This window comes from Orbilia oligospora (assembly GCF_000225545.1).
Source record: "Orbilia oligospora ATCC 24927 unplaced genomic scaffold scaffold00097, whole genome shotgun sequence".
NCBI lineage: Eukaryota > Fungi > Ascomycota > Orbiliomycetes > Orbiliales > Orbiliaceae > Orbilia > Orbilia oligospora.
The window spans coordinates 1,364,203-1,377,791 of record NW_011645654.1 but is presented as its reverse complement, the minus strand read 5'-3'; the positions used below and the strand labels follow the sequence as shown (position 1 = coordinate 1,377,791).

General features: G+C 48.1%; 2 protein-coding genes across 2 annotated transcripts; both read left to right on the top strand.

Moving 5' to 3' along the window:
* Nucleotides 1-215: 215 nt before the first annotated feature.
* On the top strand, nucleotides 216-2,027 carry AOL_s00097g408 (uncharacterized protein; the record flags this gene model as incomplete). Its single annotated transcript, XM_011126241.1, has 6 exons — nucleotides 216-334; nucleotides 416-471; nucleotides 629-742; nucleotides 816-964; nucleotides 1,026-1,763; nucleotides 1,854-2,027. The coding sequence occupies 6 exons, from the start codon at nucleotides 216-218 to the stop codon at nucleotides 2,025-2,027; spliced, it is 1,350 nt and encodes a 449-aa protein (XP_011124543.1).
* Nucleotides 2,028-2,958: 931 nt separating this feature from the next.
* Nucleotides 2,959-10,854, top strand: AOL_s00097g407 (uncharacterized protein; the record flags this gene model as incomplete). Its single annotated transcript, XM_011126240.1, has 3 exons — nucleotides 2,959-6,942; nucleotides 7,589-10,717; nucleotides 10,795-10,854. The coding sequence occupies 3 exons, from the start codon at nucleotides 2,959-2,961 to the stop codon at nucleotides 10,852-10,854; spliced, it is 7,173 nt and encodes a 2,390-aa protein (XP_011124542.1).
* Between the last annotated feature and the right edge of the window lie 2,735 nt (nucleotides 10,855-13,589).

The following is a 13,589-nucleotide window of genomic DNA, read 5'->3' as shown; positions in this document are numbered from 1 at the left end:
GAGACTGCTCAATTTCATCAAAATGACCTATCCCAAAACTTCTAGTAACCTTCAAGATTGTAATAGCTTTTCAGTGTGATTTTGGTGTATGGGTATTGAGGGAGGAGAGTTGCAACCAGACAACACGAAGCGAGTTCCCCAGATTCGCGAATTCGGATGTGTCACTTGACACTTCGACTTCGTCCAGACTTTCAACCCTCAAATCCAAGTTCAAGATGTCGACAGAAATACCAATTGCACCGCCAGCGAATCCTCAAGATGCCACAGTTGGTATCATAGGTATGGGCGACATGGGCCGTCTATATGCCAAGACGATATCAGGAGCAGGGTGGAAGTAAGTGCTTTGATCTTGCATTGCATTGCACATCCCAGCTCAGCTCCCGAAATCGGCCAATGCTCACGATGCCTCATCTAGGGTCACTGCTTGCGACAGGCCCGACAAATACGAGGCCCTGAAGGATGAATTTCAAGGTATAAGAGCCTGCCTATCCGTGTTCGAAGTAGTATGACACAATGCGACAACTTCATGTTGCACAAATTGTTCAATACTGAAGAATTAGAGCCCAGGCTAAACAACAAATTTGAATCCCGGACGGCCCCGGATTGTTCGGTCTTTTTTGTGTCATAGGTAGTTCTGTCACTATCCTTGAGAACGGACATTTAGTGTCACGATGTAGCGACTACATTATTTATAGCGTCGAGGCGGAGAATATTGATACGGTGGTGAAGCTCTATGGGCCCTGTAGGTTTCTAAACCCCTAAAAGTGCTGTTTGTGCTTGAGTGCTGATGAGAATACTATCTGTGGAGCTTATAGCTACAAAAATGGGTGCTATCGTTGGCGGACAAACAAGTTGCAAGGCACCAGAGATTGCAGCATTCGAGAAGCATCTGCCTAAAGATGTAGAGATCATTAGCTGTCATTCCTTGCATGGGCCGAAGGTCGACTCCAGGGGACAGCCATTGGTAATCAGCTCCGGGTTCCATTAAATATCTTTGTTTGGTCCTAAAATCTAGCATATGATAGGTGATTATACCCCATCGAGCCACGCCCGAGGGTACGGCTCTGATCACTCGAATACTCTCCTGCTTCCGCTCAAAAACAGTACAGCTTTCTGCCCAGGAACATGACCGGATAACGGCAGACACGCAGGCCGTCACTCATGCGGCATTCCTCAGCATGGGCACCGCGTGGCATGCGAATGCCCAATTTCCATGGGAGGTTGAGCGTTATAACGCTGGAGGCATCGAAAACGTGAAGATCAACATTATGATGCGGATTTACAGCAACAAATGGCACGTTTACGCTGGTCTTGCGATATTGAATCCAGCAGCAAGGGATCAGATTCGAGCTTATGCCGAAAGTGTGACTGAACTCTTTAAGCTCATGATCTCACACAAGAAACAAGAGTTTTCAGACCGAATCATTGCAGGTGGAACCGCTGTATTTGGCCGACATCGTGGCAGTCCGCTACTGCTAAGGGACGATATACTCGATCAATACTCTTTATCGTCGACCCAAATCCCTAAGAGCGAGAGGCGACTTAATAGTCATCTAAGTTTGCTGGCTATGGTAGATTGTTGGTGGAAACTGGGAATCGTGCCATACGACCATATGATCTGCGAGACACCATTGTTTAGACTATGGTTGGGAGTTGTGGAGTATGTGTATCGGGATAGGCGGCTTTTGGAAGAATGTATCGAAACAGCGATGGAAGATGATACATTTAGGATGGATGATATCGAGTTCACCTTTGCGGCTAGAGTCAGTAGTGCACGCCCTCTTTGCCCAATACCTTCTCTCTTCCCGACTACCTAATTGGATCGTTGTTTTGCTAATATTTTTGGAACATAGGGATGGAGTGATGCGGTTGGCTTTGGGGACTTTGAGGGCTATAGGAAAAGATTCGAAAAGGTTCAGACATATTTTGCGCCGAGAGTAGCCGAAGCAACGAGGTTGGGCAATGAAATGATTGCGAAGATATTTGAAAAAACGAAAGATGATACTACTGAGGGAACTAAAGCTTGAAGAGGAGGACTGTACATATGGCAATGTATTGAGTGGTATTATATTCTGGCATACATGCTTAAGTAAGTTAAAAAGGATCATGATGCCTCTGTGAAGAGGCATTCGAGCTCAAGACAGCCGACAAGACCTCAGATAGAGGCGGGCATGATTATTAGAGGTTGCCTCGGCAACCAGCATATAGCAGAAGAAACCGATGTCGATTCTGAGGCATCTCAAAGGCCATTGTTCGTCGCAAGAAATGTAAGCATACTCGTATACCATCCATAGCCATGAGGTTCGAAAGACAGCTATCTAGGAAGAAAAATATGGTCCCTGAGTTGAGATTGCAAGCCAGGGCCTAGGAAGTCTCCGTGGCGGAATGACCAGGGTTGTTGATGTTGATGTTTTGGGACAAGCGAGAATCCGAAGTCGAAGAGCCCCACCACCATGCACCGGCCATGCACCAGCTCCCTCTTGATAATTTCCCCTCGTCATCTTACCCTTCCTCGTCTGTATATTGCTATCGCTGTCGCAAATTCTTACCGTCTACCAGTTTATTCTATGCTCGTGCTAGTCGCTCTGTCCTTTGCTCCTAGAAAATATTATTACACCAGGTTTGCTCCCCTGACTGGTGTGTGCGGCGCACAGACCAATCCCCGTTATCTCAAGGCCAATATCGCTAACCGCCTCTCTAAATGTAAACATCTAGGCCAGATACCCCTCGGCCACTTTAATCCTCCTGTTACCTTCGACTCATCGCTTCGGAATAGTTAAGGCGCTTGGGAATATCACAAAGATGATATAGTTTTGCTGTGCAATACTATCTTCGTCTGACATCTTATCATTTGCACTTGCATTCCTCGTACGGACCCGAACTTGCCGAACCTCAGCTGCACATATTCTTCCCGCTACGACCAAATTCCCAGTGCTTCTGGACAGATAGTCGCAGAAAATGGCATCGACGGCGCCTAAGCGTCGTCTTCGAGACCCGAACGACATATTTGCTGCTCTAGATCGCCCTACCATCAATTCTGGATCGCCTCCAAAGAACGATAATCCCATCACGGCCTCCTCTCCATTATCATCCCCTACAAAATCCGCTACGACCACCACAACCATCAATGCTGCCACGAAAACACAATATGTCACAAATAGTACAACTCGTTACACAAAACCTCAAATCGGCACTACTCGTCGTGTCATGTCGATTTCCAAACGCTTCATGGGAACTACTGGCTCCCTTCTACGCCGTAATGGATCTCCACCTCGCGGTCGCCGGTCTCCACCTCCCCGTCGGGCGTCGGTTCGTAAAACCAGTGGTGGTAAAGGCGGCATAAAGCCGCCCTTGGATCTTGGGCCACAGCATAGTCCTTATGATACGGTTAATGTTCGTGAGAGGGTTAGGAAATGGCAGGCTAGCGGTGGCGGGGTTATTGAAGCTGATACGTCGGCTTTGGCACCCCCACAAGCTATCAATACTGGCGACAGTGCTTCCCGAAGCGGTTCTAGGATTCCCGAGAAGAGAAAGACAATGTTGGCAGACTATACCGTTAACCATAACTTTGATGAACTCGAAACTAGCAGTGCTCGATGGGGGATGGAGCCGTTGGCTTTACCTGCGCCGCCAGCATTGGCTGGTTATGGTTCGAATGCCGGGTCTTGGAAAGGGAGCCGGCCTTCCTCGGTCATCAGTGGCGGTGGGGGTTTGGGCGAGTGGGAAGATGCTATGAGTGGAGCGGAGATGAGTGGCAGGGAGGATAAGAGTGCATGGAATAGTGCACCTGAGGACAAGAAAGTTGTAACATCTGGAACAAAGAAAAAGAAGAAAAGAGTACCGAGGGAAGGTATGGATGTGGACGGTATGCGAGCGAGGAAAGAGAGGCGAAAGAAGAAATTGATTGCGGTTTCTGACCATGAAAGGGAGATGGAAAGAAGTGTGAGGGGAAGAGAAGAAACACTTGAAGTGGAGGTTATAGAGACTTCTAGTGTTTTCGAAGTTCCTGGCATAGATTTGGAAGCAACTGAGGACACAGCAGTCGTACCTATGGCGGCAATAGATGATGCACCGCCACCGTTACCCCGACATGCAGGTTCTATGCCTGCTCTTAAGGCTGCTGCCAATAGTATGAAGAGTATCGAAGATTCTCCTAGCCTTAACTCAAAACAGAGTGTCAAGAGCTTGGGGGGGACGCCGGCGAGTGTTATGTCCGACCCGATCAAGGATGAAACCGCTACTAGCAGCCTTCTAGACGACGACGGAATCAGGGTTACAGCAATCCGCAGGAGGTTTACGAAGGCAGAAAAGCGCGAAATACACAAACAGCGGCAGGCCGAACGAGAAGAGTTCCTAGAAAGGGAGAAGAATAGGATACGAGAAGAGGAAAGGTTACGGTATCAAGAAATCGAAAGGATACGGGAAGAAGAGAGGCAGAAGGAGATTGAAAGAATAAAAGAGGAGGAGCGACAGAAGGTCCTAGAAGAAGAGGAGCAGCGGGAGGAAGAAAGAAGAAAGATCCGAGAGCTTGATTTGAAGGCCTACCGAGAAAGAGAAGAGCAAAAGAAGAGAGAAAAGGAAAAGGAGGAACGACGTCGGCAACGGGAGCTTTTACGCGAGCAAGAGCGACAGAGGGAGATCGAACGAATCAGAGAAGAAGAAAAGCTCAAAGTAATCGAGGAGATGCGAATTGAGCAAGAGCGGGAACGAGAAAGACAGGAACGGGAAAGGGAAAGACTAGAAGAGAAGCGTCTCGAACAGGAACGGGAACGGGAACGGATAGACCAGGAGCGCGAGCTGGCTCGCCTTGACGAGCAACGTCGAATAGCCCGTGAAGAAGAGCGACACCAGGAAATCATGTCAGAGATCGAACGCGCAACCCAGCGAAGCACTACCAGAGCAAAAAAGAAAAAGAAGGAGAAAGAAAATTACATGCTCGAGGAAGTACAGAAGAGGGTTGGACCTGATGCTCTACGGTCCAGGGAAGAAATGGCTTCGGTTATTAAAGCCACTGTTGTCGAAGTTATGGGCGAAATGTTCGGCGAAATTATTTTCGAAGACGACATCAAATTGAAGGAATCGAATGACAAGGCGTTTTCATCATCAGTGACTACGGAAGCTACATCGAACGTTGAGCCAGATTACGATACGCGAACCCGCGAAACGACACCGGAAACACATAAGAGTCCGGTGCAGAGAGCTAGAAGAATATTTTCACCGCTAGAAAAGCTAGAAAAGAGTCCACCTCCAATGCCCCCAGGTCACAACGACATCACATATCGACCTGTTGAATTCAGGAAAACGGTTCCCGAGATTCTTGAGTTCAAAAGACCTTTTCCTATGGGCATTGGTTTTAAACGCCCGTCCCACCAAGCGGCGGAGCTCAAGAAGCCCACAACCGACATCGTTGAATCTAAGAAATCAGTTCCCGAGATTCCCGAACCCAAAAGGCCGGCTCCCGAGGTTCCCGAACCGAATCGAGCAGCCCCTAAGACCCCGGAGCCCAAGAAGGCCGTCCCCGAGATTGTTAAGCTCAAGAAGTCTATTCCTGAAATCGTTGAAGCTAAGCCGCCAGCTCTGGAGGAGACTAATTACAAAAAACCTGCTGTGGAAGCAGTTCCGGAATCGCCTCCAGAGCGTATCCCAGAGCCAATCCTAGAAGAACCAACCTCAAGTCCACCAGGGTCCCCTGAAACCCCCACGAAAGGTGAATCTATTGCGCTACCCAAGCGACGCATAAATCTTTTTGGCTCGCAGTCAGCGAAACGTCGAAGAAAGCCCTTCCAAGCTACAATACCCGAGGAATCTGCATCACAATTGTCAGTTGAGTCCGAACCTGCATCACCGCCACCTGTTGGCCGTCGGGACTTTTCGTTCGCTCCCCGTACTGCAGCTGAGCCGATATCTCCTCCAATTACTCGACAGGTATCCGCCGCGTCACAATCTGCACAACCTGCAGATGCAGTGTTACCTCCTGCAAGGCAACTTTCCGTGGCCTCCCGCGCCTCTCACCACTCTGATACCTCAGACCACTCCATTGTTTCTGCTTCTCAAATTCACCGCAACCTCCCTAAAGATGAAAACCTTGATCTACCGAGCGAGAGCCTATCAACCGGGCTGACTCGGTCTCTGACTTCTCCGGCAGCTCACACAAATCTCGCAAAGGACGAAGACCCGGGTGATGAGTATTTTGTATCGGTTAACGAGCCGTTGAAGGGTTCTGGAATAAAACGATACAAGAGCACGGCAGATCTCATCTCCCTTTTGTCAGAACGGCGACCGTCGTCCACGCGACCAAAGAGCATCAAGAGCACGAGGTCTATTCGCTCTGTCAAAAACAAGGTTGTCGTGGGAACTCTGACACTCAGAGACCTACTCGTGGAGCTCGCCACTGAGGAGCTATCATATACAGAAGATCTGCAGCTTCTAGAGCACAGAATTATACCAGTCCTCCTGGAAGCCAAACTGGCGAAGACAGATAAAGATGCAGCAGCCGGAAAACGAGCAAGCCCGGAGAAATTGATGGAAAACAATCCGCTCAAATCCATCGTAGATGTCAATATTGCGCTGAAGCGACTGAATGGTGTTCATGACCGATTGGCAGACGCAATTAAAGCTGCGACGACCGATCAGGCCGACCAAGTCGTCGCAGTACCGAACCCAGATGAAATTTTAAAGTGGGCACAAGCAGCAAAATATGTCTATGAGGATTACATCACTTACTGGAGAATGGACTGGGACGAAGTCGTTATCAACACAAACGTGTTGGAAGCCATTGAGAAGAAAAAAGGAGTTAGTAATGTGGGATCAGCGGGTGGCGTGGCTGGCGTCTTAAGCGGCGGCGTTTCGGCCGGGAATGGGAAAAACGAGGGGACAATTGATGTGGGTTATTTGCTCAAGAGGCCGTTGGTGCGAACGCGGGTCCTCACAAAACTGTTCAAGGTATGTGCCATTTTTATATCAACTATCTACACTAGGCCGTCGGATAAATCGGAGCACCCCAACATGGGTCGGAAAAAATTACCCTCCGCCAGCTTTAAACTCAATTGCTTCAGAATGTGTTCTTTCGAGTTCCCCAAATATTTCTGGCCTTCTTTTTTTTCCCCTTGACATTAGAACATTTCAAGAACCCGCAAATGGCGTTTCCAAACTTGCATACATAATGCTCTCGTTCTGGCGACAACCGAAACTAAAACCCTCTCCGAACTCTCACGGACTCTCATGCCCTCTTTTGAGCTCTGAGGTTTTGGGACTCGGTGTCCCCAAACATTCTATGTATAGCCTTACACCCTTGTAGCTTCCAATCCTTACGTTCCACTGTTTCCGCCACCCATTCCTGCGGACCAGTTCTCTGGTCACTATCTGGTTATACAGGAAACGCTCCCTACCTCTCTCTTTTCCGAAACGGCTTCATATATGGCTTTCTAAAAGCCATATCTAGTTCGAATCCTTTTCTTCTCGACTTATCCTTCTATATGTTTTTCTTGCCTTCGTTCTCGTTGCACCTTTTTTTATACATTCTATTTATATAAGCGAAGACAATTTACTGATGACATGCACGCTACCCATGCACTTCTTCGATTTTCAGAGGATAAACTACCTCTCCCCCAGCCCGCTCGCGGAAGAAGCCTTTGTTTCTTTCCAAACCCTTGTCGGCGCCGCCCGCCACAAAGTAGCTGAAGAACGTGCACGCCTCGAAGACGAAGCAGCAGCTTGCATCGATGCCTCACGGGTTCGGGATCTCCAAACTCTTGAAATTTGCTACGGCGTCGTCATCGAGCCGAACCGCAGAGTTCGGGCTCGGGACATCTTTGAAATGACGCTAAACCATTCTCTTGGGAAAGTGTTGAGAAAAACCGTGGAGTTATATTTGAGGGATGAAGGTAAGGGGAGGACCAAAAGTGAAAATGCCGAATTGATGATTTGCGAGCTCTCGAAGGATGAAGAGGAGAGAAAATGGCTTGCATTTCAACCCTTGCCTGTCAAGTGGATATGTGCGAAGCAGGGGCCGGATGAAGGAGACTTAGTGTTGGAAGTTGATGCAAGGTTGAGCGATGGGAGTAGGTGGCGGGAGAATATGATACTCAGCGCGGACCCGATGATAAAGATGGAATGGTTGCACCTATTAGGTGCTGCAGCGGATGAAGTTTCCAAAGCGAGCCGGATGCAGCTAGAGAACGTAGGGCTGCAACCCATGGATGACCAGAGTGATGTCGGAGTAAGGTCAATCTCAGCGGAGATAGAGACGCAGCTAAAGAGTTTGGGAATTGATGATTCGTACTCTGAGCCCCCCACGCCGGGTATGAGCGTCATTAGCGAAATGGACAGGTTCCCGGACTCGGATGCTGCGTTGATGCCCGAGAGCAAGAAGCCAGGAAAACCGACTGTCGCAGTGGTGGTTATTCCCGGTCTGAGTGATCTTTACGATGGAGGACCGCTGGCGGTACCGGTTTATGGGGAGCTACCACATATTGTGCAAATGATGCCGCACTACGTTCATAAGAAGCGGATTGTGAGCCCACCACCATCGACCATCAGTCCTATGAGTAGTGCATCGTATGGACCAGCCAGGCTACAGAGACGAAGGACAAGGCATGAACAAAGAAGAATGGCAGAGCTTAAGAAGAAGAAGGAAGAGGAGGCCAGAAACGAGAGGGAATTGGAGGCGCAGAAGGAGAAGTTGGTGAAGGCGAAGAAACTACCCGCATCCCCACCTCGGCAGCGACAAGTGCAGCCAGTGGATGTTCAGGAGGAGGAGTCACCAAAGGTTCGGAGACGTTCTCCATTCAGGTTGCGAAGCCAATCGCCACCAAAGAGCCCACCAAAGAGCCCCCCTAAGGCAGCTAGCTTGTCATTCAAAATCGCTTCACCGCCAACATCACCTGGCCGACGTGAAGGAAGCAGCAGAGATGACGATGATGATTTGTCGGCCGATGAATCCAGTATTGTTTCTTGGAGTGACCATGACTCGAAATATAGTCACAAGTCGGGTAGATACAATGCAACCGAAGGGGCACGACGGGCAAGGAGTGAATCCGAGAGTTCTACCGATACAAATTCAACTGCTACGACTAGTTCGAGTAAGTCTTCCGATACAAGGACTGGGGATCGCGCTAGGAGCTCTGCTTCGTCCGCTAGATCTCGTCAATCTCGTCAATCTCGTCAATCTGGCCAGTCCGCTTCAGCACAGGAAGAAGATGATTCACCCCCACCGCTGCCATTGCACACTTCCTCCTCTCAGGACTCTCTCAGGAGCAGTAGCTCAGCTTCATCGGGAAGCACTGTCAGAAACTCGAATGTGGCACCACAGCCAGTTGCAACATCTAACTTGAGAGGAAATCTAAGACGAAGGATTTCCTCGCCTTTGAAGCACGAGTATGCTCCTTCAAGCGCAACCGAGTCCTCTGGCAGTAGCAGCACTATAACCAATTCGGACACCGAAAGTCCATCTGAATCCGAATCCGATCCTGAGGAAGAAGTCGAAGAGGAAAGATCCGACGATGAACTTTCGGAAATTCTACATAAGATTGAAGATGAGGACGGTGATATCCCGGGACCTATGTTTGAAGATATGATCGCTGGACGCAACCTCCACTCCGCGGGGCGCAAAGACGGCCCGGCAACGCAATTTGAAGAGCTTCCACGCAGAAGCACGGCCTCTCCGAGGCACTCGGCCAAAAATTCAATCACGGGATATACCGCCACCGCGATGGTTTTTACCTGGAGTCCAAAGGGTGCCTGGGAGAAAATCTCGGAAAATGAAAATAGAGTTGCTCTCCTGGATAACTTCATTGAAGTTTATAAGACGGACTCGGATGGAGCACAGGGCAAATTGTTACTCAGTTTCGAGGTTACTCCAGTAACACCGATAAGACGGGGTACGGCAGTTGATCTCTCAATTCGTGCAGAACCCAGGGCAAAATTTCAAGGTGGGACGGTGATGTTCAGAAGCCGAACCCCGCAAGAGTTGGAGTCGCTTTATAATGCAATCAACACGGCCAGAATTAGTGCTTGTAACGGATTCGGTGGGGCAGGCAAACTGGGAAGGAAACAATCAATTGGACGCAGTGGGAGCGTTAGAGGTTATCGCGCTACAAATGTGGATGGCCCTCATGGCGGAATTGGCGCACCTGCATTCCAGGGCGAAGCTGGCAGCATCATTATGAGTGAGGGCAGCAGCTTGGGCTCGTTAGGAAGTGCTTTCTCAGCGTTCAAGGGAAGCCTTAGAAGCTCGATATTCGGAGGTACAAAATCCTCTAGCGGGGGCAGTTGGATGAGTTCATCGAGTACCTCTAGCGGATTGGCGGGGCCAAGAGGTATCATTAACCCTCTAGGTGGAATTCCTATTACCGGTATTGGTGGTGAGGCACCCTACCAAGGTACTGGTTATGTTTCGAATCTCAAGGTCAAGCTGTGGAAGCGAGAGGGGCCGACTAAATGGGCTGATCTGGGACCTGGGCGGTTGAATATTATTACGCCGCCCCCGGGACACGCTGCCCGAGGTGGAGGCGGACTCAGTAGCAACAATGAGAAGAGAATAGTAGTTCGAGATCGCAAGGGACAAAATACGCTATTGGATGTCATACTTGGAGAGAGCTGTTTCGAGAGGGTGGCGAGAACGGGTATTGCGGTTCACGTCCCAATGGAAGATGATGGGTTTGTGCCGTCCTTGGTGATGGCCGGGCTAGCGGGCAGAAGTAGTATTTTCATGCTGCAGGTAAGTAACAACCCTATTTGTAGGAGAGTATACGGATTTTCCAAAGGATCGATCACTAACATATTTCCGGAATATAGTTCAAGGGCGAAAATGAGACGAAAGAGACGTTTAGGGTTGTGGGAAAACAGAAGTATTAGGCGTCTGCATCAGCTTCCTCATTAAGAAAAAGATGTCGGGCCGCTTCCTACTCAACAACCTCGCCACAGTTTTTTAGCCCAGTCCTACCCCGCAAGCGGGCGAGGCCATCTTCCTGCAAAACATTTCTTTGGTTTACTGTTTGTTGGAGTTTTCATGGAGGGGCGCCAGGTTTGAATTATATGGAGCCATGTGCATTTGGGTATGGCGTCTTGTTTTATCTCTTTAATTCTGTGTCCTGCATGTCAGAACACCTCTCATACATATTTATACTACATAATGCCTCATTCTTCTTATTTTTATCAACCCCTGTATAGCTGTTTCAAGCGTGGGTGTATGTTTCGTTTCCCTAATAGTTCCCAGCATTGATAGAAGATAGCAGGCATATTTCGGAGTAATAACATCGGTATAACATTCACCCGTCCAGAATCCCCAATTGTTATCGTAATCGCCCGTCCAAGATACGCTAATGTATTACGTACTTTGAAAAAGTCCCAATTAATCCAGAGCTAAAGTGGCTGTTGGACTTGGCTTCAGTGAGGGCATGTTGAAACGTATGCCTGTCAGATCTGTTGGATCCTCCGCGCCAAAACCAATAGACGCCGATCTAGTATCATAAACGGTGCAGCAAAACCACCTGCATTGAACCAAGTCCATGGATCACGAGATCTAGAAGAGATCTTACGGCCGAGAACTAAATAGTGGAGAATGAATCGCCCATATCATATTAGATGTGCATGGTGGTGCATTATAAAACAAAGAACCATGCACGCCCACTGGGGCCCTCGCCGATACGAGAATTGGTCGACTCGGCGCGCAACTGATTTGGTTGGACTCGATCTTCCTTCATGTGCAGCTGTGATTATAATGACCTAGCTAGCGTGTAGTGAGGTAGGCCTGGTACATGTATATTCCCTTAGGAGCAATTGCTAGCTGTGTAACCCGAACTATAATCTGACGTTCGATGCATGCATGTATATATGTATGTATGTAACGGGAGGATCATATAATCTTATACTATAAGATTTAGGTACCGCGTGCCATACTAGCTATTGCCCGTCGCCGCACGCGCGCTGTGCGACTTTTGATGGGTATCTGCCGATAGGTTCGGAGATATATGGCTGACTTAGCTTACACTGGTAGTTGCAGTCATGTCAGACCACAGGATCGGATTGAGACATCATATTAGTTGACATCATAACGTTGTGCGAAGTCCAAGTCTTATAGTGAGAAGATTTGTTTTACGTCGCCGTGGTGGGATTTTATGTCAAATCTATTACTTGATATTATTGGCTGATTAAAGAGAATCCATATGGGTATTACTTCGCAATTGGGTAATATGTAATTATAAGGCGAAGTTATAAGTTCAATGCATGCATCTTGGATTCATGAAACATACCAGACAGCGAATGACGTAAATTTATACCGAATTAATGAGGTTATGTGTGGCTCGATTACATTTTCTAAGGTTTAATTAAGCATCATTGTGTTATCAATATAATTGCTCTAACATGCAAGGCAGTTCAAACCTAGGTCCTTGCCCTCGGTGTCGGTCCCGAGACACCCGCCTGCGCAGCTGCTGGCAGAAGGTACTAGCGCAACTAGATATTATGGTATGTGAATGTCAGAGAAGACGTCGACCTGGCGTTGAGAGTTACTCAATCTAGACCCATCTTCTTCGCTCCTTAGCTCTACAACTGGCCAATATTTTGTTTTATATTTCTTACTGATGTATAATTAATTTATTTATCTCGTATCCAGTATTTAATATTTGAGGGAGGTCCTATATCATCACGAAGTTCTATGACTATTTAATAATTTTAAAATGATCATAGATAATTGGGGAAATATTTTGAATATTGGCGCAATCAAAAAGGGTGTTTGGCAAATAGTTCTCTTTTGGATAGGGTCGCCCGTCATCCGAGGGGCACGACTCGACTCTACGTTCAGTTGATAGTAAGCAGAAAACCGTATGCGTAGCAAGCTTAGACACATACTTCAACCGCCTCGCACCTTGTTAACTTTGAAGCCGACTGGCCGTGGCCCGGAAAGCTAAGCGGGATCATGCCTAGGACATGGGGAGTAAAAAAAGCCAGGGAATCACTTCGGCTCAATTTCCAACTCCAGGATACCAGTGAAAGAATTCCAATATAACAAGCAAAAGAGTTAAGAACGACAGCAGCTTCTCTGATTCTTCCACAGACAGTTGCCTCAGTCGCACTCGCAACAAACTAGGAGAAATTAGCATCGGCACGCTTAAACCTAGTCATGATATAGTTACATTAGCCAAAGGAATACATGCATAGGCCGCTTGCATGTCCTAACCCAAAGGATTCGATGTCAACCTTGAAGGTTGTATCTATAAAACAGGCTATGGACTTCGAGCCGTGGCAAGCAAGGAGTTGTGGGATAAATAGATTAATCGAGGCAAATCGAACGTATAAAACGTAAATTATTTCACATTCCATGATTCAGGGTACCAAAAAAGTCTGGGGAATAAGGACAGAGTGCACACCAATACCGCAATGGAGGACGGAGCTAGGCGGTGGGAGGAGGGGTCCACGTATATCATAGGGGGGGTTGAACCAATAGGCTATTTGTTAAAGGACTCCACTTTCTCCTCGTGCGGGTTACCGAGGCCAATTCTGCAAGATTTTGGGGTTCATGGAGTACAGGAGTTGACGAAAACTTGAAAGTTGGAACTTCAATGTGGGGTGTAGTGGCCGAGAAGATGGAT